This window comes from Neolamprologus brichardi, chromosome 7, assembly GCF_056152115.1.
Source record: "Neolamprologus brichardi isolate AB-2024 chromosome 7, ASM5615211v1, whole genome shotgun sequence".
Lineage (NCBI taxonomy): Eukaryota > Metazoa > Chordata > Actinopteri > Cichliformes > Cichlidae > Neolamprologus > Neolamprologus brichardi.
Window position 1 is genome coordinate 12,912,710 of NC_142110.1, and position 26,015 is coordinate 12,938,724.

Below are 26,015 nucleotides of genomic sequence, written 5' to 3' on the forward strand. Positions count from 1 at the left end.
TATTTTATTTGAAATCCTTATATCAAACCTGGAGGTTTTTCTTTGGCTTAACCAAATGGGGAAAATAATTCTAAAAATTATTTGGATCGTTGGCGGAAGATGAAAAGTGTCTCTTAGTTTTAGCTCCAGGGTTAAAGAAATGTAACTATAGGCTGTCATTTCTGTCTTCCAAACAGCCCTGTTATTTCTCCTCCATGAGACCAGTGGGTAGTGGAATAGCTTTAAACCTCTTACTGTATTAGTTTTAGCTGAAGACAGTTTGTGGCTTCTGTGGTAGGTTTTGGTTTTTGTGGCCTTTTGATTGATCATGTGTTTTTTTTTTTTCTTGAAATAAACAAAGTTTGTGAATGAAGAGCAAATGTGGAAATGGATGATTCCACGCAGCCTCCTAAATCATATGCCATTATGACTTGTATAAACACATGTTTATACTTAGAAATTTTGACTTTAAAGTGTTTAGTCCTGCAGCCTTATTGTGGTTTACAGAAAACTTGGCATGCTGTATAATGATGACATATATGTAAGGAGATGATCATCTGGTGTACTTGGTTGTGAGGGAGGATGAACCCTTGACATAAATGAAGACCCAGATGAAAGTTTAAGTCTTGCCTTAATTTACTTTGCCAGTTCTTTTCCATCTGTTCGTGAGGTAGCCCAGTTGTGCCTTCCTCTTTGATTTGATTGGATTGTCTGGTTTTAGGAGACTATGAAAAGCAATTTCTTCTGGTCACTGTTGCAACAATTACCAGCTGCTTTGGTCCTCCCATCAGCCGGCGTAACAATAGTTACCCAGGGCGAAAATTAGATTAAGTCCTCCCGATGCATTATTCAGGAGCTGCCTCTGACTTTCTGTCTTTGCCCAGTCTTTTTTTTTTAATTCTTAAGTTTTTTGTTTTACCAGGTTGCTACCGCTCAAAGACCAATTAGAACTTCAAGCACTGTTACTCATCTTTAATCTATGATCATACTTTGGCTATGGTTAACCTGGTTTAATGCAAAGAATTAGAGCAAGGGATAACATTCAGCCTACAGTAAAACTTTATGTGCATGCAGTAATTGTTTTAGATATACTGACAATATTTTACACTGGATTTCACAGCCCACATTGCAACTATAAGATCGTCTTTGATATGTACAGATTGTGTGACCTCATAAGACACGTTTTAGGCCATAACTTAAGCAGGAATACTGAAGTACTTACCAACTGCCACACAATATCTTTTAGGATGAAGCGAAGATGTTTTATAGAGAAAGGTCAGCTTCATTGTGCCACCATACTGTTCTGCAAAAACATGCAAGAGAATGACTAAGAAGAAGACATAATAATAATAATAATAATAATAATAATAATAATAATAATGGATTGCATTTATATAGTGCTTTTCGGGGCCCTCAAAGCGCTGTACAATTCCACTATTCATTCACTCTCACATTCAAACACTGGTGGAGGCATGCTACAGTTGTAGCCACAGCTGCCCTGGGGCAGACTGACAGAAGCGAGGCTGCCATATTGCGCCATCAGCCCCTCTGGCCATCACCAGTAGGCGGTAGGTGAAGTGTCTTGCCCAAGGACACAACGACCGAGACTGTCCGAGCCGGGGCTCGAACTGGCAACCTTCCGGTTACAAGATGAACTGCCAACTCTTTGAGCCACGATCGCCCTATCGTGGGTTGGTTTAATAGGGTTTGTTTGTTTGTTTTTAATAAAAACCAGCTGGCAATGCTATCACCTCACTGATATGTGGCTAAGAATATAGTCTCCAACAACTTGCTTGGTCATCAACCCAGTTCTTGCAACATTAGAGTGAATGCGTAAGATTTAGTTTCCCTGTTTGTTTTTGAGCTAAGGTGGCCACAATGAGTAGGGAGGGAACTGCTAACTGATAATCTTATCTACTCTGGGGAAATGTACTTATTTGCAGTCTTACCCAAAGTGTTGGAGTATCCTGTTGGGAGCCCTGGATGGAGGATCTTTATTGTAGCTGTCTCTTAGGAATGCAAGTTGTGAATCCTCTGATCTTAGAGAAACAGAACACTGTTTTCATTCAGTTAAGTGTGCATGCAAATTCAGCTTACTGTGTATATATGCTGTCATTGTAATTACCTTCATATAAACACGAATACTGTTGCGCCGCCTTGGGTTTGGAGAAAGGATATATCATCGCCAGATGCTTGTTCCATTTGCTTAGAAATGCAACTGCATTACATGGCGGAAAGATCAGCAATTCTAGATCGCAGGCTGCTATCATACAAAACAAGGCTTTATTTAAACCATCACAGTCTGATTTTGTTTTCTGTAGACCTAAAGGTAGCAGTTCAGGTAGCTTCAGCTTAATCCCTTCACCCGTATTGTTCTAGATAAATCTGTCAGCAGGACAGGAAAGGAGCTACTGAGCAACAAAGTCTTTTCTGTTTTATTTTTTAAATTTTTTTGCAGGAGACAACCAGGACTGGGCAGGTCCCGGTTACCCACTCTAATACCATTTGAGAAGCTACTATGAATGAGCTGCCTTTTCTCATTTAGCCCAGAAGCTTTTAGGTTGGTGTGTTGATGAGGGGTTGAGCCAAGTTCGGTAATTGAGACCTAATTGATTAAACACGGAAACCTTTGGCAGTGTAAAGGAAAGTCACAAGTAAGGTCTTTTAAAAATGATCCCGTTGACTCTTGAGAGCGTCATGGAGACTTCTGCCATTATGTTTAATGCAAAGACTTTTTTTTTTTTTTTTGCATGTTTAAATATTTTTTTCCCGTCTTAACACCGGAATTAGGGAGCCGTTACCTCAGCAGCCGGCACAGATGACAGATGAAGAGCTTATCTGTAATTTAGTAAAGCGTTTGTCTTTCAGTGTGTTCGGGCTTGTTGGCAACTTCCCATCTGTGGAACAAAAGCGCTGTGAAGTGGCTGGATTTTAGTGCTGTCACAGCTTTGAGGAGACCGTAACCTCATTAGGTGGAGGAGTGACCTGTAGGCTCTCTGTAGTTGTGTGAAGCAGGCCCTCCGTCAGCAGCTCACCTCCACTTCCTCTGCTCTTCATCCAGCCAGGCACAAACATGCCTCATAGTCAGTACCCACTCCAGGATTTGTATTTGTTGATGTACGAGAAGCTGTAGCAACAGCATCCCACATACTGCCAATTAATCTATCGTCACAGGAGACGGGGCCTATCTATTTACATGATGTTAGAAATCTAATCCGCTATAATTATAGGTTTCCTTTGCAGAGTCATTTTATTTGTATTTTTATATTGTAAGTGGAGTAAGGAAAAAATAATTCAACAAGAGGAACCAATGGATATCATTTTAAGTAAGAAATATTTCTTAAATATTAATGTGTTCCTGCTGAAATTCTGTAGTTATTAGTTCATTTCCTCACTGATTACACGACAAGTGATGTGTGACAAGCAGATGTATCTAATAATAATGCCGATTAAGGGTTAGGATTCAAAAAGGAAGTTTGGTTTGAACAGAGGAACAAAGTAAAACTTTCTCTATTTTTTTCTATTTAATGTTAGTGAGATTCATGCAAAGGTTATTTCTGCCAATCTTTTTACTAAGTTGGAAATACCCAAAGATATTAAAATTTAAAATATCGAACCTTATTTTTTTATTGTTTTAAATAATTTTTACATACCAATCGAATCCCTATTTGTCTAAAGCCAAAGCCCCTGATAATAATTTACGTAGTGCTAGAGTAAAAAAAAAATATACCACTGTGCATCTCATTTACCCACGGTTCATGTCATTTTGTGATATAGGAACTCAAAATGATGCTAACTTAGCATTATACTTGTGTTCCAATTTTTCTTCTGTTTCAGCCATCAGTGCTGACTACATTTCCTAAGGCAGCTCACTGAGAGTTTAAAAAACGACAAACCCATCCAAAGTTACTGAGTTCCATGAGGAAACTCCAATATCCCCTAAACAAAGATGGCAAAAACACTGACTAAAAGACTTTAATTTGTGCTTTTTCCTGGTTGACCATCATCATATGCCACATCCCTATATTGGCACTCAGTGATCAAAACTTTGAAAACTCCTGGTCTCAAGGTTTTGCTGTCTACAACAAAGTTGGATGGAAATTTAATGTATAAATCTTAACCAATTAATTTTGTTGACGTTTTTATAGCTTTCTGAAATGCATTGCCATATTATTGGTGTGAGAGCCTTCAACTCTCGGTTTGGAAATAATGTATTCTATAATCATGCCAGCTGGTGGCATCAGCCACTGCCCTCTCATTTGTATTTGTAAACTATAATATAGCAGTCGTAAATAAAAGCATGAAAAGAACTGACCAGAGCCACTTTGATATTCAGCCATTTATTAAAGTTCACCTAAAATGGAAAGTTTCAAACCCAAAGAAGATGAATAATATTGATAATGATCCAGTGGAGCTATAGTGTCATGCTATTAGAACAGTTCAAATTCTCTGGGTTGCTCTGTTCTGTGTGGCATTTTCTCACTTTTACTTAGCCTGTTGTGATCCATTGAGACCACCCTGATGCTTACCGGAGCCTGCAAAGCATTTTGCCTTTCACTGAAAGTTCACTGTTGTGGGGCGGAGTCAGGTTGTGCACTTTTGAGATTAAACAGGAATACTTTAGGGATCACTTTGTTTCACATTTCAATCCTTTACCCCTGTAGGAGAAAGAAAGGCTCCGTCTCCAGCAAGAGCTATGTAATCCCCTGTCAGGCCGGCTGCTTGCTGTCCCCTGACTACACCTTTGTTTCTTTCTTACCCTCGCTCTTTCTCTGTCCTGTTCTCAACAGAATAATGCAGACCAAGTGGCCTTCCAAGTAGGCGGTGGCCTGTCTGCTCTGGAACAGATTTTACAGGTCATCACTGCTGCTTCCACACCCACCGCAGTTCCCCGCATTCCTCTCAAGTGAGTATCATCACAAAATTACGAATTTTTGTATTCATGTGATCCAAAACATATAAATGTGTTTTTTGTTTTAATTGTTTGCTATTTCCTCTATTTATTTATTTATTGCTTCTGGCTTGACCAGAGTTGGAGTTTAAGCCATCAGGGTGATATGTCCCGTTAGCTTATGTTAACAGCTATTTGAATTTTAAAATGCTGATTAGACTACAAAATAAATAAATCAATAATCATGGAGGACAGCAAAAACACAAAACAACAAATCGGGTTAGGTTATTTATCTGTGACAGTACACACCTTAAACACTCATTTTTTAAGTTCTCTTAGTGCAGCTTTGTGTTGCAATAAATAAAAGCCAAACCGTTGAATATACAGTGGTATTAACATTATCACATGTTGCTTTTTTGTTTGTTTGTTTTTGTATTTTTTCTAACTAAAAGATAAGAAAGGAAGGAAGGATGGGGATGCTTCTGAATGATCCATATTGTTTGTCTGTTCTCTGCTGAATTCACAGAGACTCTTAGCTTTTACAGTCCCCCTCTGCAGTGACTCCTCTATGACTTTATCCTTTCAATGACAGTTGCTGCTCTGTTTGCTCCATGTGAACGTTTTTGCAATCGCATAACGCGAGGGAGCTAATGTCAGCTAACCTACTTTATCAGCGTTTACAGTTGCTTCATCTCAATAAATACTCTCAAAATGCATTAATGAATAACAGCGCTGCCCTTCAACAAATGGGAAGCATTTCCATTCCTGTAATCAATTTGTTTTCTTTCTTTTCTCTCGAAACACAAAAAGCACATGTGTCCCATCTATCATTTAGAGTACGAAATATTTTTGAGTTGTGGGTCTGGCACTTGCATGGCCTGCCAGTAGATAACTTCAGAGAGCCTGCCATAGTCACAAGTGGGACTCTGTAATGGACTTGAATGGCCTTGCTTCCCCCATTCATTAGCATTTACTGGTCTCTGAGTCTCTGCTAATGGACAAATGCTTCTTATATTTATAATGCTTTTAAAGGGCATCACATGTATATTGTTTCTTCTGTTTTTTTTGTGGTCTCTCTTTCTCAATCATTGCAGTCTTTAAGAATTTCAAGCAGACTTCTGAAGTCTTTGCAGCACAAAATGTGCGCACAATAATCTCCTTGGCATTGTACATCTCTTTAACATGCTTGAATGAAAAGGTGGATTGTTAGGGCCATGTGTTTCTATTGTTGGGTAACAATACAAGCAAAGTCTTGAGTGAGGAAGAAATTATTTTTATTATTGAAAAGGTGTAAAATGAATGGTTCTTTTCAATAGCTACAAAGGATTTTGTGATTATCTGAAGAAAAGCATGTGTATGATAGTTTATTTACAACATATACAACAGTTCAATAAATGAATGCACTTATTACAGTAGCTTTGTACCCCAGAGGGTTGTAAGCAGAGATTTCTTTATGGTTTTTGTAAAATGTAAAACGCAGCAGAGGTCACGCTCTGTTCTTGTGTCAGTCAGGTCAGTGCAGTCGGCGGTTCATGACGAGATGCAACATAAGGACACAGCCCGGCCGTCTGCTTATCACTATCTGTCATCTGGATTGCTGTGTGGCCTAATGGGCTGCTATACAGACGCTAACCCCGGAGTGAGCTACATTATCTGTTTACAGTGATGCTGCCATATTGATCACCTCCTCCCACCAGATAAGCAGAGTGATTTACAAAAAAAGGCAGCTGCCGAGATGCTCCTGCCATATCTCTCCCAAGGGAAGCTGATTCCATCTTGTTACCATTACATTAATGAGCTAATTCCTCGACGAGGCTCCACTAATGTTCTGGTGTAACCCCGTGGTCGCTGGAGTGACTAGATCAGGGTTTATGCAGTCGCTGTCGTTAACGTCAGATGAAGAGATTTCTTACAAGAGGCACAATAACATCCCAAACTTTGGCATGAGCTTTGTTGAATTTACATCAGTTTAGATTTTTAACTTGCGTTTGATTTTCATTGTTTTCATGATTTTTCCAGTAATTCATATTTGTCGCCATTTTAAGTCATTGTTATTAGAGACATTGTTTAATGTTAAGTGACACAGCTGAGGGCTGTACCCTCACAGTTTATTGTTGTATCAATACAGTCTTAGATTATAGTGAAAAATCCATTACAAGTCTACATGTATTATCAAATTAACAGTTCAAAACCAAATATTATTCAGGGTTTTTTTTCTTCTTAACTTTGATGTCTACAGGAATCACTAGACCTTATTTATGGTTGGGTTTCCTTTTTGATATTTGTGGTTAAGACTGCATACATAACTACATCATCTTATAGATGAACATTGAATCTTACCCCTCATCATGCATGCCAGCTGCACAGAAGCTAGCTGTTTTGTCCTACTCAGTTGAAAGTGTTTCTTTAGTGTGGGAGAAATAAATGAAGGGGTTGATCCTCGTTTCTGTAGCTGGTGTCCTTTTACTGTCCTTCCATAATGACAGCTGCAGATTATGAGTTTAGCTTAAATCCAGTGTATTTTTTTGTATACTGATGGAAACTTATACTGAGTTGGTATTTAGATTGCAGATGCCTTGTCCTTGTGACTGGAATAGGGGTCACAGTGGGGAAGGGAACAAAATGCACAAATGTTCTCAGTCTCAGTGCAAAGTGTTATCTTCCTGTACACAAACTGAACAATGAGAGGAACAGAGGCGCTGATCTGTGCCGTTAGGTAGCAAAGATGAAATTCAAACATTTATTTTCTGAGGGTCTGGTCATATTCTGTGTCGATAGTTTCCAGTAATTCAAAGAAAGACGGCGCTGTGATTGTAACAGGTGAGCTCCAGAGAGAAGTTTACAGTCCCTGGACATGCGTGTTAACCCAATTTGTCTTTCCACTTCTGTCTCACATGACCTGTTGTATCCTGTGAAATCAGACCTGCTACCTGTGGTTTTATTTCAGGATGTTTTCCGCCATTTGGGAGTGTGTGCGTGTGTAGGTGTGTGTGCCTTCACTTGTGTGCATGGTGCGGCGTGACGGCTCATCAGATTTCTCCTCCTTCATAGCAGGCCAGTGTGGCACGACAGCCAGGGTAGATGTCTTGGAAGCACTCAGGGTATCGGAGAGATCAACAGCAGAATCAAATTAAATGTCATTTAGATAGCTCTGAATGAAGGGATTGTTTGACAGCACAAGGAAATGGGTCTGCTCCTCACCTTTTATTTTGGCTTAGGGTTCTTTTTCTTCCCCTGTTTAAGAGGCAAGGGCTCAACCTGATCTGGAAGTTAGTCAGATTTCTGCAGCGCTGCCCCCGTCAGGCTTGACTGCACACATAGGAAACTCACAGAAAGGGCGAGGAATGTGAGACTGAGGTTGAGGAGCACAGATCTCATTGCTGATAACTCAAGGCAGTGACAAAAAGCATAAAGACCCTTTTTATATGCTTGTTGTCCTGTTGTCAGCTGAACAGACAGTTGGCCATTTACCTTGATAAAGGGACTTGGGTGAAAGATAGCTGCAATCCATAGCCGTATATCTAAGTGCTAGGGAACCTGTGTTTATGGTTGTTACTTCTGATTTATTCCAGAGAGTTGATTAGCCACACTTTGAGTTTTTTTGCAGACAAATCCTCTGCTTCTGGAATAGTTTTGTGCTGTTATATTATTGAATTATTTGTTTGCCTATCCTTGTTGATTATGATCTCTAAAAACCAGCTGGCTCCTGTGGTTTTAAGTGGTTTATGGGGGTGCGAGACAAGATCAAGTGCACTACTTTCATGTCTGTATGAATATGCCTACCTTTCATGTAAAATAATATTCCTTGCTTGTGTGGGATTAAATTTAGTGTAGGGAACGTACATTGTTCTTTTATTCACACATTATGGTCTGTCTTAAACTCCGCTCCCAAGTCCACCAGTGATGATCCATGTTGATACTTAAAAGCTTAAATGCTGGAATAGCCAGCAGTTTGGAAACCTGGTAAACATAATATTTCCAATGTAATGAGAATCCCATAGTGGTGTAGGGTGAGGAATGTGGAGAGTTTAAATAGACTGGTGCACATCAGTCCCCACAAAGTTTTGGTGTAACACGAGAAAGGGTGGTGTGGCACTTTACCAAATTGTTCCTTAAAATCTTTGACTGGAGCTGTCAATGAGGGCTGTTTAGAGGGGTGAGATTCCCAGAGGGGCTGGACTATCAGGTGTCGTGCTCATCAAGCTCAATTAGGTGGGAGGAAACCAAAGACAGATCACCGCGGTGGTTCATTGTACACGCTGGTGTAAGGGCATATAGCTCAAACACGCCTTTGACAGCTTACTCATTTGTTAAGAGATGGCCATAGACAGCCCTGATTAGCTGTGTTACAAAGCAACTGAATGCTCATTACATGAGAAGTTAATTGAGTTGAAGGCCTCTCTTACTACTTTCCAAGCGATTTAATAAGAATACCCTGATCAGTCTTGCCTTGAATTCATTTTTAAGTAGTTTTAACTGTTCTACTACTGTTGGACTATTTTTTTTTTTTTTGTTCTAATAATACACTTTGTAGTATCATTTAGTAAAGTAAATATCCAGTTTGTCCTTATAGTCTCCTTTATGAGGGTGGAGTGTAGGGTGGTGGTGGCTGAGGAGCTGTTGGAGCAGCTGGAGTGTATCCCAGCTGACACTTCCTGGACTGGTCACCAGTTAGTCACAGGGATGGGACGCTAAACCGTGGAAACAGCAGTTTTCACAAGGAAAACTGTTTTGCAGCAGCCAACGTGAATACAGGGGTATACCTAAACTTTGTCACCATGGGAACACTTTAAAAAATGAAGTCACGGATAGACTGCATTTAAAAAGTCTCAGCTGTGGACAGACCGGCCAAAATGTGACAAAATGAAGTCAGCGCCGTAGCACTAGATTGGACAATAAAAAGGGGATTTGGCAGTGCAATAAATAAATTCTAATGACTTATTTGGAGTTTTCTTTCGTTTTTTTTCTGCTTTTATTTGTCCTAAAAACAGTTATATCCATCAAAATTCAACACAAGCATTTGGCAGATTGCAAACCCTCAAAATCTCAGTGTAACCTGAATGCTAACATGACAGTGATCAAGTCAAACCCTTCCTTGCCATTTAATCTGATCGATAATATGATAACTCTACTATTGTGCACTACTTTACTCAGATGTCACATAATCTCAAATGACACACCGGTGACCGAAAGTAATTCGTGTCCCTTTGAGGAATGTACACGGCAGCTACCAGTGTTTTCATGGGTGAAAAGTTTTTGAGTTGTCGGTTTGGTGTTTGCGTCGAAGCTCATTTTTGTGCAATGTTGACTCGAGAATCGAGCAGTGAGAATCTGATGCTGCATGACTGCACACAAAGCAAAGTTTGGTTGAGTTCTCGTGTTACCTCACCTTGTTGTTCTACAAACGCTCCCCGTGTCAGTGCACTTAACCATTAGTTAACTTTTTCCAGTTCATAAAGATACGAACTCCTCAAATATCTGTCAATGTATTTGCCGCACATTTAATGATACAGTTTGTAGTTTTTTGACGTGATTGTTTAGCGCTCTCTCATTGTTTTCAGGTGTATGGACGTAATCCTTGATGTTAAACTTGGTTGCTATCCTCGAAACGCAATGTTTCTCATATTGTTACACCGTTCGATGTCTTAGAGCTTTAAACTGTTCTGTCAGTAATGTTAAAAAAAAAAGTGGGCAGCGTTATTGACAGACGCTAGTGAACCTCCACCTAATCCATTTTTCTTCACAGTGCCAGTGTGGTTTGACCGAAAACGCGCAGCAGATGTGAAGGTTCGGTAGATATCAAAATGTTTACCACTTGAAATAAACATAGCCTACTTTAGGCACTGGAGAGGCAGATTCCTTTCTTCCAGCGAGCAGATAGGACACGCTATTTCTCCAATGGCTAAAATATACAGTTGTCAGAAAATATTAACTGATGAAACGGGGCAAGGGGGGGAGTAGCAGTCACAGCAGAATGATTGGTCAGTTATCTGAAGCATTAATCTTCTCTGGGGCTTGTTGTAGAGTAGACATAATACAGAGGCACGCTGACGGGCTCAGCGCTGACTGCTGCCTGGGGCTGCCTGGCGGCTGTGCTGTGAGGAGCTGCTAAGAGAAATAGTTTTATCTCTCCAGCGGAAATGCTGCACCATCTCTGCCAAGATGAGGCCGAGATTGAACTCAGCACCTCCGAAGGTGGCTCTCGTGAAGGGAGTGTCCGCATAAGTAGCTGATATGAGTGTTTTATATCTCAAATCGGTTTCCTTACTCTTGCTGTCAGTGAGATATGCTTTTGACTCGTGAAGACAAACTGCACCCTTAAGGAACCACAAATATAGAAGAGTGTGTTTGGTTTTCTAATGCCTGCAGATAGTCTTGTCAGTGCCCCGGTCACGTTTACATCCCAGTAGTTCATGTTCTTTAACAAATTGGAAGGGGTAAAGCGTTGTGCCCTGAGGTTTGTCTTATGTCAAGCTTTTGATCAATAACAGTTTTGTCATCTTTTTCTGTTAGATCCCTCTGTTCTGCTGTAAATATCTACAACCTGGCATGCTCCTGCTGCGCGCTCAACTGCTCCTATGTGCTGTTTAGCAACAAGATAGTCCTCCTTATGGACCTGCTGCTGCATCAGCTAACAGTAAGTGTGTGCATCCCAATGCAGAAGATGAAAGATGCAATGTAATACAGTGTTTTGTGTGATTAGTTTCTGCCAACAACATTATTTACATTCCTATTAAGTACAGGAAATATAGAGGCAAACATGCTCAAAGGGTGCTTCCAGGTGTGATCAAACAAACACAGCCTCTCTCCTAGCCACACATAAATGCTGCACATGTTAAGAATTCCATGTTTTCTTTACATTTATCTGCTCATATACACTGGCTTGACCATAAAGGAAGCAGCGTTTTTACTGCTGTCTGCTACAACCGCAGTGTTAATGAAAGACAGAGTATGACAAAGAGCTAGCGAGTAACAAACCGTTGCCCGACTTCTCCACAGATGCCTCTCAACTGAGGGAATGTGAGAGCATAGTCACTCAGGGAGGCACGCGGGCATGGGAGGCTGCATTGCGGCGGCATGTCAGCCCCATATCCCTCAGCACTCTGAGAGAAGGACTGTAAACATCAGTCCGCTCCACACATCCAACGGTGGCGGCTCACTGGGGCCGCCTACACTCGCAACCCAGACAGGACAAGGCACAGACACAGGGCTGTGGTGCACGCATGAACTCTACTGGGGCTTCCTTCCCCAGTCGAGTTCCAATCCAAGCAGTCATATTTCCTTAGGGCACAGAGGGAGAGGTTCGCCTGTATGCTTCAGTTTATATAAAACATATCCCCACAGCTGCTCTGCTGACTGACATATCCAACAGCACCGCAGAGGATGAACTAACTTTTCTCCTCACGTTGACTGCAGATTAAGAGTTGAGCTCAACATTCACTCGAACTCCGATTCGATTCATAAGTTGTGATTTTATTTGTTTAATTTTTTTAAGTTTACAACTTATATATATATAACTTTGAGTTTTGCCTACGCCTGCACATATTCATGTGCGCGTCCATGTTTTGGAATGCGTGTGAGAGTAAAGCAGTGGGGGTTGCACTGCCATATGAACATGCCCCCTTTTAATTAGATTTGTGGAGAATGTCGGTGGATTTACCTACGCTGTCAGCATTCACCCTAACCATTAGACCAAATGGGAAGGTTCGACCTTTGCGGGGTTTCACATTAAACAGTAGCACTATATTTTAGCGGCGGGCTGCTGTTTTCGTGAAGTTTGCCTGGAAATAAAAATGAGACGAATACTTGTGTTGCTGTGCTGTTTGATTTCTTTCTGCAGCCTTTTTATTTGGGACTATATCTTGTCGTGTGGCTGGTTTATTGTATATCTTTTTCATGTTTTAGGTTTGCATACCTCAAGAAATGCTTTGAAAAGCTTTTTGCATTTCTTTGGAGAAGGGGATATAACTTTAACTACATTCTGATATTTTAAAATGTAATATTGTCAATATAAGACAAGTGTAAATGGTTGTTAATTTTTTTTAAGACTGTTCTGGTTGTAACATGGCTTAGGTATAAGAGGCTGTAGCCATATGGTTATGGTTACAGCCTCGGCACCTCCATGCATTTTTATTTGAAGTGTTAAATTGTTATTGTGATATCGTAATGGTGTTAATTGTAGCTGTTAGTAAAAACTAATTTTTCATCCACTGATAAAAGGTCTATTATTCTTGCATGAATTAAATGTAATTAACAGTATAACAATACAATTTGTTAGAAATGATTTTATTTAATGCTGCTGCTTTTCTGTTTCCAACAGGGAAAATCTGCAAGAAAGCTTTTTTTTCTATAAAAACAGGGAATTTAACATCAACATCTTTGCTAATTAAACTGTATTTAAAGTTTACGCTGAAAACTAAGTTTTCAAGCTTCTAATATTATATTTCTACTGTAGTCTCTCAACATTAGGGTTCATAAAAAAAAATCTAGTGTAGATAAAATAAGTTTATAATTGCTTGTTGTGCTTTCTTATTTCAACATTTTTATTCTAACAGCTCTACGTCCCTGATGAGGACAAGTCCATTTTTGGGCGCAGTGTAAACAAACAAGTCTTTGAGGGTTTGACGACAGGCCTTCTTCAGACCATTTCTACCATCCTGGGGTCCCTGTGGCCTCATATCTCTGACTCTGGGCAAGGTGAAAACACGTGCATTTCCTCCCAAGATGCCAAGGTCAAGAGCTCTGCCGCAGAGTCCTTCAACACTCGCACACAAGATCTAATCAGGTATTTTCCCTCCGTTGCTCTATACTACTCTCATGCTGCTTCTCCTCGTCCTGCATGGCTCCCTTTTTTCTCTCCTGCACATCACTCCTGGACTCCTCTTCACTGGGTTTAGAGTTGGTCAACAACATGCCTTATGTAAAGAATATCCTGACAGAATGACAGTTTGCTTGGAAGCGGTCCAAGCAGCGTCTTGTTAGAATGGGAGTAGTGTGAGAATGAGGTATAATCTGGCTTACTTCCAGCTTGTGCTACATTTTAAGTAAAATCTGCTTCTCAGGGGGGGAGAGTCACAAAGTGGCATGATACGCTCACTTCCAAAGCTTTGAAAGTTACCCTTGAACCTGGTTTTCAAGCTATGTGGGTCTGTGCTATAGCAGTCGAGGCTGTGATGGAGAAATGTGGACTGTGAGGAAAGGCAGGCCCGGCCTCATGACACCTTGTGGACTAGTGCAGTCTTTCCAGTATCCCTCCCACAAACCATGATTCATCTGGACAGAGCAGCTGCACAGACCCACCAATCTCATCCACTGACCCAGTTATAACCCTAGAGGCAAGAGAGGGCCTGAGAAAAATGGTGTCTTCAGGCTGATAGTCTTGAGTACAAATGCAAGATTTACCTCAACTGTCTTAAAATGTGTATGCGAGGAAGAATATAAGATGAAAACATTGTAAGTGTTTGCAAAAGTCTCCCTTTTTATAACAACCTATTGTATATAGCACTTTAAAGGATCTCCTCATATCCTTTCTGCCCATTGTTGGTTTCTCAGTTTGTTTTGGGCTGCTTTTAGTCCACTGTATGTGTTGTGTTTCCAGTGCATGGTCAAATAGTGCAACACGAAGTGGCAAGTGCGACCACCAAACAGGTTTTTAAACAGAGAGCAGGCACAGAACAAAAGTGTGATGAAAGATCCTTTCAGCCCAAGTAAAGACGTGGAAGAGGATCAAGTCAAAACAATGGAACTTGGTTCAAGTGTCCGTTTCAGTTCATAATCACCTGTTTGGAGAGGAGATCAGTGAGTGACAGTTAAAACAGAAACGCTATACAAAAGAAGTGAACGTTGAAAATGGTGATAAGACGAGGGAAAACTGACTTCACAGCAAGCACAGCAGCAACTTGAAAGTCTGGACTGGCAGCTGCAGTTCCCTCTAGATTTCCGTAAGCTCTTTGTACCCAAAGGTTAACGCATGCAGGAGCTTTGAGAAGACTAGCCTCGGGTCAGGAGACTGTTAAGGGCCCAGAGCTGGGCTGGCACAGGGGCCACAACAGCCCTTTAATGATACTATTAGCAGTGATTTGTGGCTGAAAGAGTACAGGGAACATGATCATGAGACCTGTCATTGGCAAAGACAAATTGAAGATATCACAGTAATAGCAGGGGGTGGATGGCTTAGGTGAGGTATTGGCTTTCAGCTGTACCACTGTGAAGGTATGCACAGTAAAGGTCTTTGTTTGCCTGTGCGATTAGCTTTTTACCAAGAATGTTCCCCACTTTTAACTTGTTTTAACATTTAGGGACAAATTGAATAAACCCCGGTATGCATTTTCCTCTCTGTTTGCTTTCCAGCTATGTGGTAAACATGGGGTTGATTGACAAGCTGTACGGCTGCTTCTTGTCAGTCCAAGGTCCTGTCGATGAGCAGCCCAAGATGTCAGCCTTCCTCCAGCAAGCCTCGGCTCTGCTGCACAGCATGTGCAAGCTGTGCTTTGTCGTAACTGGACGGTGAGCCTGTTTCTTACTCGTTAGACACCTCGACATCTTTGTGATCTCTTGATCTTCCTCTGACAATCAGTACACACACCTCTCTGTACAAGTAATGACAGAGGCTGAGTCACTGTCTGTGTTTTGGTTTTTTGTTTTTTTTGGACTGTCAAAAGGATCCATAAAAACGGCTCTCTTTGTTACTCAAACAAATCTGTCGTTCCTCTGCAATCAGCCAGCAGGTCATTCACTCCAGTCGGCAAGCTGGCTAAGCTGTCGTTATTGAAGATGGAGATAGGCATCTACTTGACCCAGTGCTCTGTCACTCACCATAAACCTTAGCCTGCAGTGTAGGGGGAGCCCACCCACATGTGCTACGGTGACCTCTACTCAAAGAGATTCAGTGGCGCCGCTGACGGAGGCTAAGCATACTATCACACCAAGGGACATCAGTGCCACAGTTTTTGACTTTAAAGGGAAAAAGGGGACCGTAATAACAAGAATATCAGAATAATATTCAAAATGACATTTTAAATGCAATTTGACATCCCAAATCTAAGTAGCAGTGTTGTCTAAACAAACTTAACATTTTCAGTGTCAGACATTGTGTTGCTATACCTTGCCAGCTATAATGTGCTGCATTATTAATAACCAGTTGCTTCACACTGCAGTGCCAAAGAACAGCTAGAACTCTGGATGACACTGAATATTTGTGAGAAAACGGTGTTTAATGACGCTAAAAGCAGCAACCGGTGAGCTCTGTCCCGCGACGGCTATCTGTGTGTCATGCAGAAGAGTGCTCATGGGTTAGTGGGATATTTGTGCCATGCCAGTTGCTGTGTCAGGGGATTATAATGGCATTACAAGGCTGTGTTCTTGCCTAGCAGCATATTTCACACAAAGCCTGTTGGCTAACATCAAGTATCAGCATGCACTGTAGGTTCCATCCAAAGGTCACACACCCTCCATTCTGCATGGCTGCAAATCATAGCGGGTGCTGCTGCAGGAGTCTTAAATTGTCTCTGTGCGAGCCTAGGGTTTTCACTGGAGTCATCCGCATTGCAACGGAGAGTCTTGAAAAACATTACTGCAGTAATTACTTTCTTTTCTTTTTTTCATTTTAAAGATTGCAGTAATTTTGATGCTTATCTCCTGTAGTGGGCTCTCAAGTCAAGTCTCAGATTGGGTTTTATGACGTTTTTACTTTTAAAAACCTAAACCAACAAACTGTTTAATTCTTATGATGCTTTTGTCCTGCTTTGATCTACTTACCTGCCTGCCAAGATTATCTTGTAATTTTATTTTATCTTTTGATTTATTTTTATATTAAATGCAAGTATAACAAAAACAGTGCGTTGCCAGTCCCCTTAACCAACACGGTAACGTCTTTGTTGAGCCAAACAAACCCGAGACAGACTTTGAGTAAATGTACTAGAGCGCTCAGCACCTTGTCAGCCAACTCACTGCAGTCTACCAGCTTGAAATCACTGCCATGAGCTTCACATCGTGGTATTGCTGTGTTTACTGTAGGAGGAGTGCGAGGGAAAGGGCTAATCTTGAATCTTGAAGGTCCCCCTCCTTAGCTAATCTGGCTGTCAGTTTATGGTACTTGTTAAGTCAAAAATGAAGCAGCTTGGAAGCTTCTTGCATGCAACAAAATGAAAAAGTGTTATTCCATGAATAAACCAGAGGCACACAAATGGCAGGAGATGAACTTGAGAGCTGCCGTGTGATCCAGCCGGGTAATATACAGCACATTTCAAACTTGGTGCTCTTCCACTCGCCCCAGTCAGGTAATGCAGCAGCGTTAACGGCGTAGTATCTCTTATCTAAAGGAAAATCTTTTTTAAGCCTGTGTCTGGTGAGTAAATCAAGAAACTGCCGAGGTCTGAGCTGTTTTTTGTCTCCTTAGTTTAGGGATGTGGCATCAGCTGCAGAAAAGAACAAAATATTTAAAGTATTTCCTAAAGTATTGTGTAATGTGTTCCAGTATGATTGTCATTCTATTTGTCAGTGTTCTTCTCCATCAATTTATTTTAGTTTTGTGTTTTTGTATTTTTGTTTCTGAGCATATAGTTGCATGTCTTCCTCTTTAGTGCTCCCAGTATATTCGACAATAAACGGCAGGACCCAACTGGACTGACGGCACTCTTGCAGTCGACAGACTTGGTAGGGGTGGTGCACACCCTGTATTGTATCCTGCTTCACAGTTTCTTGCCAGAGTCTGCTTGCCAGAGTCAGGAGCCCTACGGCCCTGGGGTCATCCAGGTGGCTTTACAAGGCATCCGCTTCCTCAACAGTTTTGCCCTTCTTGACCTGTCTGCCTTCCAGGTAAAATGATGAAATGTATTCTGATTCCTTTTTATTTATTAATAGAGATTTTGCACATTGTTGACAGTTACATAATATAAATATAAAGCAGTAGAATATTTAAATTACCTAAAAGTGCCCTGGATTTAATAAATCTGTGTATATCATCAGCTGAGTGTTAGTATATTTCCATTATAAGACTTTACTCTCCCCATGACAAAGATGACCTGTGCACATAAACACGGGTACCCTTTAACACCCCCCACCCCCAGGTCATTTTTTGGGGGGGTTGAATAGAGCAGTAAGGGTCAGCAGTTAGAACAGAAAGCGAGTGATTATCACTGTATGCAGGGCCATACATTACCCAGCGCGAGGAGGGGAGGGCGACAGCTTCACTGTGCTAAGTCACCGCATAGACTGAAAGCCAGAAGAGTGAGCGAGAATGCTGTTAATTATCTTAATGTCTTGTGGTAATTACTTTGAAGCAGCTTCCTCTCACTGACCCGCCATATTCAGGCAACTCAAAACAGCTGGAAATGAAAGCGTTTTACTGTCGTGGTTTTATGAACATTTTAAATAATGTGTGGTTTCTGGTTTTTGGTTGGTTTTTTTGGTTTTTTAAGAAGAAGAAAAAAAGCCATGAGTTGTAATCACCTCGTGTCTTGCATTACCACTCTGCAACAGCTAGTACATAATATACTTGAAATGGATGGTTGATCTGCATTGAGGCTATTGATCAGGCTCAGCTTGCTACCACATAAGCTCTCAGTGCTGTGTTTAGAAGGGAATTTCACAAGAATTCAGTCAGTATAAATATAACTGGGTTATACAGTTAGTTGCATTTTGGCAGAAAAATGCAGCAACAAACTTGCAAGTCATTGTTAGGAAAACCTCATCAAAAAGAGTGAAAGAGACTGTTTTTGTTTGAATGCAGTGCCGTTCACTATTATTTTCCAGTTTTCCTTTTTGGGTTTTCTTTTTTTAATCTAAATTTATTTTTTGCTAAATATATTTTTGTTTCATGACACAAAACCTGAATTCACTTTCCTATTTTTTTTTATTTAATTAATTTATTTTTTTTATTATGTATAAATGCTAACACAACCAAGCTTGTAGTGCAACATGTGATGATCTTATAGCGCTTTGTCACGCTGACATGTTTAATAAATACTGTCTGCTGGCAGCTAATAGTATGTCATTTCAGTGTGGGATCGGGGTGTTTTACGGTCAGACCCCCTTTGATTTGCTTATACACGTACACCAAGTTTGTTCCCACCAACAAAACATATATAACCTTTTATTACTGTGTGTTGTAATTGTTGTAAAAGCTCTTTACAATAACAGTCATAGTCAGTTTACATCTAAATTACCTGTGATGCACGCTGACGTGCTTTTTCTGTGACCTGTCAGTCCGTTCTAGGGGCAGAGGGCCTGTCTCTAGCTTTCCGACACATCGTCAGCTCCCTGCTCTGGTACTGTACCCAGCAATCATCTGAAGAGCTGCTGCACGAAGTCATCATCTGTGTGGGATACTTCACCGTTAACCATCCCGACAACCAGGTAAACTAGCTTGAACCTAAGATACACTGGCGCACCATATTTAATTGTGTTGTAAACCAAGCTACTCTTAACATAAACACTGCACATATATATATTTTGTTTATCATAAAGGGAGAAGTAACTTTTTGTCTTTTTTTTTTTTTTTTTAATTTGACATCTAGTTTTTACTGTTCAAAGACGAGGCATTTAAGAAAAGAAAATCTTGTTGGAAAATTTGTGTTTGGAGTCCTTCAGAAGACGTTAAGAAGTTATTAGTTTTATTTTGGATTATGAGATCATCATATTTTCTCAATTTATTTCTTGCCATCTATTTGTTCAGATTGCTTTTTGTATCTGATGAAAACTAAAATCTCTCTTTTAAATGATTACCTATTTAGCACTAAAACTGATGAGCATCATTTAACCTCAACTTATCCTGTTAATCGCTTATAAAACTTGCAACAGATTTTCTGTTATTTGTCAGCTAATTAGATATTTCTGCACTAGTTACATTTATTGCTCACACTTGTTCAGAGTTGTCAGTTGAGTTTAAAAAAGACTGGTGATAATCATCTTACTGTTGTTCTTCTCGTGTATAATTGGTCAGGGGTTTAAAAAGGATGTGGTTTTGTAATTGTAACAAAAAGCACCTCTTTAAAGATTCACGCCTTGGCACTTTCCTGGTTTTGGTCCGCGTGTCGTCTATTGTCCCACAGAGCGACCTATTGTTCGCTCCTTTTAAAAGCGGGGCCGTGTGCTGGTCCTGGTGTTACAACTACTTAGGGGGCTCTGTGGAAGTGAGCAGGATGCGATGATGCAGACCTGGCTGCTGTGTAATTGGCTGTCATGCATGGCCCGTCTACCGCCCCCCTGATTAGTCGTGCTACAGTTGGCTGGCCTTTGATTAAGCTAAGCCTGTCTCACACAGGCAGCAGCCACCGCTTCAGTCTACACCCACACTGTTACAATCAGCCCCTATCACAACAATTTATGGGCTGGTTACAGATTTTAATGTGCCGTTTTTTCTTTTTCTTTTTTACTTCTAATTAAAGGTGCCTCCAGTGTATGTGCTACTTTGGATAGTAGCAGAGGGCAAACCCCAATTTAATTATTCTGATGTACACAATTTGCATTTGTTGGACATTGTAGCTCCAGTTTGCATATTATTTTGACTAATTAAGCGTTAACCGTTTGATAGACTGTTCGTCTTTGCACAGCCACAGCGATGATTAACAAAGCACATGTAATCCCATATTTTATTAAAACATTTGCATGATGCTAATTTGATGCAAAAACTGTAATTCCTTCACAACCTGGAAGCTGCCTGAACTTACCTTGCATTTGGATCTTTAAAAGAAAAAGAAAAACACACACACACACACACATTTGTGTATAGATTGTCAGGAAACAAGATCCCTCACAACCTTCGCACAGAGTTGATCTTTGCCAGTGGTCCAGTTCCTGGAATGCGTCCATTCAGTTCTGCACCAAAGATGGATGGCGTTAAGGAGAATATTTAGAGCAGCTTGAGCTTTTCTCAAGCTAATGTAAGCACTGGCAGAACACAAAAGCGGCCCAACCCAAGGCCTGTGCGGTCACAGAGACTGCTGATTCACTGTCAGCACACCAGCTTTTGTTTATATATATGCTCTAGAAATAAAGCTGCTCATAAAAAGCAGAACTTTGAAGCAGCCCCTTTACATAGTGATATATTCCCTCTGCTCTGGGGGCGCATGAATAATTCACCTTGTCACACAAAAAGCCATTGGGAGAGTGACATATGTAGGGTTGTGTGTTTTCATAAGTGTGTCCCTGCTTACGGGGGCCACCGAGTCATGTAGCCATGTGTTTCATTGTCTGCTGCTTGTGTCTGTAAAGAATTTTTGACACAAAAAAGAACAAAAGTGAAATCTGTTTCGTAGCTGACTGACATGAAACTGTACTTCCTTTTTCACCAGAGAGATGCACTGTTAATCTCCGTGTCTTTAATACGTTAATCCGTAGTGATGATGTTGGATCTTAAGCTGACGGGCAGTAATTATAAACTGGTGACATGTTAACCCACCTGACTCCTGCTCGCCTTTTAGAAAGACAAAGCAATTTTAGAGTGTGGAAATCTTAAGAATACAGCACATGGAAAATTGCCACACACACGCAAGCAAAGGAAGCCACACACAAGTGCTGTCAACACACACACAGCGGGTCTGATTTCAGGTACTGTATGGATGTTTCACTGTGGAGGCATCTGAGAGCACCTAATTTTTCTGTGCTTATATTTCATAAACGGTTGTTTTTATACCAGTAGCCTTTACATGAGCTATGGATTGTCTCTAGACTGAACATTCCACGCGCACACACACACACACACACACACACACACACCTCCTGAGCTCATCATTCTCTGTGGGGTCAGTCTTCTTCTTCCCATTCTCTTTGAGGGCGTTTCCTCTGCCCCGCAGGCCCACACCAGGCTTTAGGCCTGTAATTCCTGTTAACCTGATGTTGAAACTCTTCCTTCAGCAGTCCATTACTGCCAAGACAACCAAGCCCTTACTGCCTGCAGGGTAAGTGCAGCTCGTGCAGACCATGGGGAGCCAGCAGTGGGAAATGCACACTCTGTATCACCCAGCAGAGTAAACAGAGGCAGAGAGAGACACAGACATGCATACACACTCCACTAACTGGCAGAAGAGCGCCCGATTGTTAGCTCAGTCCATGATTTACACCCAGCTCCGGGGGTGAAGCACAGGTCCAGCTGATTTTAAGTGAAGCTGAGGACATTTTTATTCCCGCGGGCCTTTCAGTGAGGAGTTTCCATTTGTCTGTAACACTGTTGTCATGCTAGCTTCAGTGCAGTATTATCACTGGGTAAATCTGGGATGAGATGACAGCGGCAGCTCATAAATAAAGAGTTATTGAGCTTTATTGTGTAAACAGTGAGCTCGTTTTTTGAAACGACTGACAGTTACCTTAAACGTCAAGTTGGAGCATTTTTGTCAGTGTCTGCGGCTAGCGTCCAATTGTCCAGAGGAAGTTTACACAGCGTCCTGCACACATCCCCATCAGCCATTGTAACTGCTGTAAAAAAGCACTAAACACTTATTTGAGAAACTTTGCTTTATGTGGTCTGTTGTGCTGCTTCTCTTATCAGTAAAGGAGTCCCACTGAATCTGGTTTATATTGTGGCTTTAAGTGTCAGATATATGACCCCACGCTGGCTCTGGTTCCTCCTGAGGTGTTTGGAAATGCATCCACAGTTGTGACATTACAAATTTAATCAGTAAGAAATAAATGCCAACCTCATCCATACAGGCTATTTATGTTATCTGAGAAGTGTGCTGTATTGTGAGACTGTATAATTACAATCTTTTTTTTTTTTCCTTTTCTCCTTTAAACTGTGGTTTCTGGCTTTTTCCCAGGAATTTGTTTGTTTCAGAACATTAACTTTACACACTTGTTGTTGTCATTGTGACCAGTGAGGACGTTATGTAATGGAGCATCATAAAAACATTTTTTTTAAAGGCCATGTCTCTGAACTTAAGAAAGACCAGAGCAGCCAGGACACTTGAGGTTTTACAGGGCCTGCGTTATACGCGGACCAGACGCAGAGATTCACATGCTTGTTGTTAGTTTTATGACGTCGAACTTTTGCGCCGCTGATACTTCAGCTATGCCGGGAGAAGTAATGCTAAAGCATAATCTTTAGCTAGAAGCCATTTCAGACTCCGGTGCCACTCTTCACCTGGTAGAGGTGCGGAAAGTTGGCAGGCGACTTTGTTTTTTTACCTCCACGCTGTCGCTGCCACCAGGCTGTGTTTTATGCCTTTTCTGCGTCAGGCACTTGAAGTTGGACAATTTGTTTAGGCAGCTGAAGATGGAATTGTGCGTAGTGGAGGATTATGAGATCCCTGGGTGATTTGTGTGTTGGATCACCTTAGAACTCCAGCTCAAACATGCAGTACTTGCTGCGGTGTTAAATTATGATACCCCAACATGCTCTGCGTTAATATACAAGAACGAAGAGATGCTTTAGCTTTTGCATAATCATAGTTTTGGCTTTCGGATGAATACGAGTGCATAAATTTCCACGCCCTTGTTTCCAGTTTTATCTTCAGGCAGCGTTGCAACACTAAAGATAAAATGTAGGCTTTAATGGAAGAAGTAGCAATAAAATACTAAATCTAGACCCTGTGAAAATAAGCAGCCCTACATGTAGAAACAACCAGAACCTAACTTTTTGCTTCTTTTTTTTTTTTGCTTTCGTCAATGGATTGATATGTCTGGGTCCCCAAATTCCTTAGGGGGAAAAAAGTGAGTGAAAAGTGTTGCGGATACTGAGAGAAGGTTTTCAGTGATATAGTAATACACACCAGTGCACACATGATTTGCGTGCTCTCTCTCAGTGCTTACATTTCAGGTTGACAAATTCACTGCTTCTGCCCTTTTCAAGGACTTGTGTTACCTTAAAGTTCAGACTGTCCATATGGATTCTTTAAACAAATGATGATGGGGGAATGACACTGTTTTGTGTCCCTTTGAACTCCGCTGTAGAGGCCAGCTCTGAGAACCTTCACCTTGAACAGATAAAAAGCAATGAATTATCGCTTTGTTTATCCGGCTGCTCGAACTCAAAGTGCATTATCAAAGGAGAAACCAATGGAAGAGTATTACAGAGAGTATTTTTAAAATCTTGTAAATCTTGTGAATTTATGTCACTGGGACTCGTGGACCTCTCCTTGCCCTTCTGGTTTCCATTGGCGCGGAGTCTGTACCTGTAAAGCAACACGGGATGTTTTTCCAGCCAGGCTTTAACAGGCTGACCTCCCGGCTTTCGACCGCGTGCTGATGGTCCTGCCGAGCTTAGGGGCGATGACCAGAGCATTAGCCGGAGACCCCTCTCTTTGCAGCAGCCACCTTTCTAATCAAATGAGGCTGCGAGTGATTTGGTTTTAATACTGGTGGTCCGGATGTAAGAATGACTGGCTGTGATGGAGAGCAGGATGTCAGCCTGGTGAAAATGCCATTAATGGTATTGCTCATTTCTTAAAGTGGGGGTGGCCAAGCTGTCGGTGGAGCCTGCCTTTCACACGCCACCCCACCCTGTTGCCCTGTTAATGCCCTCTCAACCTGAGCTTCACTCCTTCACTGATTCCCTCCTGCTAAAGACCTTAACGCGAAACTTGAAAGTGACGTTTTAGTCACAAATGACAACATCGCTTCACATTTCTCGTTTCCCCTCGTGCATGTTACAGCAGCTCCGCCATAACCGTTTTTGCAACAAAACATCCCATCATTGTTTTATAGCCTGTGATTGTGTCATGGGAGGCTGTGCCCTCCACCGCCCCCAGGTCTCCTCCTAATGGCTGTTGGTGTGTTGTTTTTAGTGGCAGATTTACATGTGGGAGGTGTACAGAGCGTTGATTTACAACCAGCAGTGCCACCGACTGGCTCGGTGACTGACTATCCCCCGCTCCCTGTGTGTTCCAGGTGATAGTGCAATCTGGCCGCCAGCCCAGCGTACTGCAGAAACTGTGTCAGCTGCCCTTCCAGTACTTTAGCCACCCACGCCTCATCAGAGTACTCTTTCCCTCGCTCATCTCGGCCTGCTACAACAACCCTGAGAACAAGGTCATCCTGCAGCAGGAGATGAGCTGCGTGCTGCTGGCCAGATTCATTCAGGTAAATATAGAAACATTGTCACACTTGTACTGTGCTTTGTAAAAACTAAAAACTTAAATACACAATTGTTGATCACTAATATGTGTTGGAATATATACATTTAGCACTAATTACTCTTTAGCATCAGTGTATAAAAACGTAAAGTATATACCAACATGTAGGGCATAAATTCCTCTTAGAGATGCAAGCTTAATTAAACTGTATGAGTGATTTGTATGTTTCTCAAAATAAGAGTAGTAAACATACACACACATAACATCTGAACCTTATATCAGTGCATCTGTTTGATTTCTTGTGAAGAGGAATTTGCAGAAATGCAGAAAGTATTATAAATGAGTCCAGTCTTCTAAATAGAGCATCCACACCCAGTTAATCTCATTCACACCATAAGGAAGCCCCTGTGCATCAGCTGATTGACGACTGCTCATCCAGGCCCCGGTGAATCAGTAACAGGCCGGGCTTTACAAAGACAAACGGTTTCCTTTACACTGGATTTACCTGCCACTGGTTCACCTCCCAGTAAACAGCTTGTCTCCTTCATCTTCCTCCTGACAACAAGCCCCCTCACCTCTCTGCAAGCTCCACTGTTTAGACACAGATTAACTTCCATTCAGAGGGAGACAAGCTATTGTCACGTCTTTCAAACAAAGCAATAACACATGGCGTCTCGCCCCGCTGCCCTCATCTCTGTGTTAACCTCAGGAACATTCCTCAGAGTGGAACGATTTAATCCGGAGTGGTTTAGCTTACTGAGTAAATTGCAACGAGAACATTTTTGATTTTAATTGATTCAGATATTACTCATATTGGATAATCTGCAGTGCACTGTATGATGATACTAAAGCCTCTGTATTCTCTTAGGATTGTGCATCAGAGGAGAAGGATTCAGACAATAAACCAAGTAAAATGGGTAAGTTCTTTAGTTTAGTTCAGTAAATTTTTAGTTGTGTAGAAATATTTTAATATCATGGGGTGGTTAAAACCATATCTGCAATTCGTTTGATCTGTTTTGTTATGTGCTTTTTTTTTCTTTTTTCTTTTTTTGTTAAAAGGATTCATAAAAATGTCTTCGTGAAGAATTTCAGCACCCACTTGTTTTTGTGAAATTCTACACTGGGTTTTAAAAGGATTT

General features: G+C 41.2%; 1 protein-coding gene across 3 annotated transcripts in view; it reads left to right on the plus strand.

Annotated features, from left to right (window-relative positions):
• scaper (S-phase cyclin A-associated protein in the ER) overlaps positions 1–26,015 on the plus strand; it is a 59,223-nt gene that overhangs the window by 32,466 nt on the left and 742 nt on the right. For all 3 annotated transcript variants that reach the window (XM_006789335.3, XM_006789338.3, XM_006789337.3), the window contains 8 exons: positions 4,770–4,885; positions 11,384–11,507; positions 13,426–13,655; positions 15,221–15,376; positions 17,452–17,686; positions 19,076–19,225; positions 24,692–24,883; positions 25,745–25,793. In XM_006789335.3, coding sequence (XP_006789398.1) covers positions 4,770–4,885; positions 11,384–11,507; positions 13,426–13,655; positions 15,221–15,376; positions 17,452–17,686; positions 19,076–19,225; positions 24,692–24,883; positions 25,745–25,793 — 1,252 coding nt within the window. The remainder of the gene's footprint in view (positions 1–4,769; positions 4,886–11,383; positions 11,508–13,425; positions 13,656–15,220; positions 15,377–17,451; positions 17,687–19,075; positions 19,226–24,691; positions 24,884–25,744; positions 25,794–26,015) is intronic.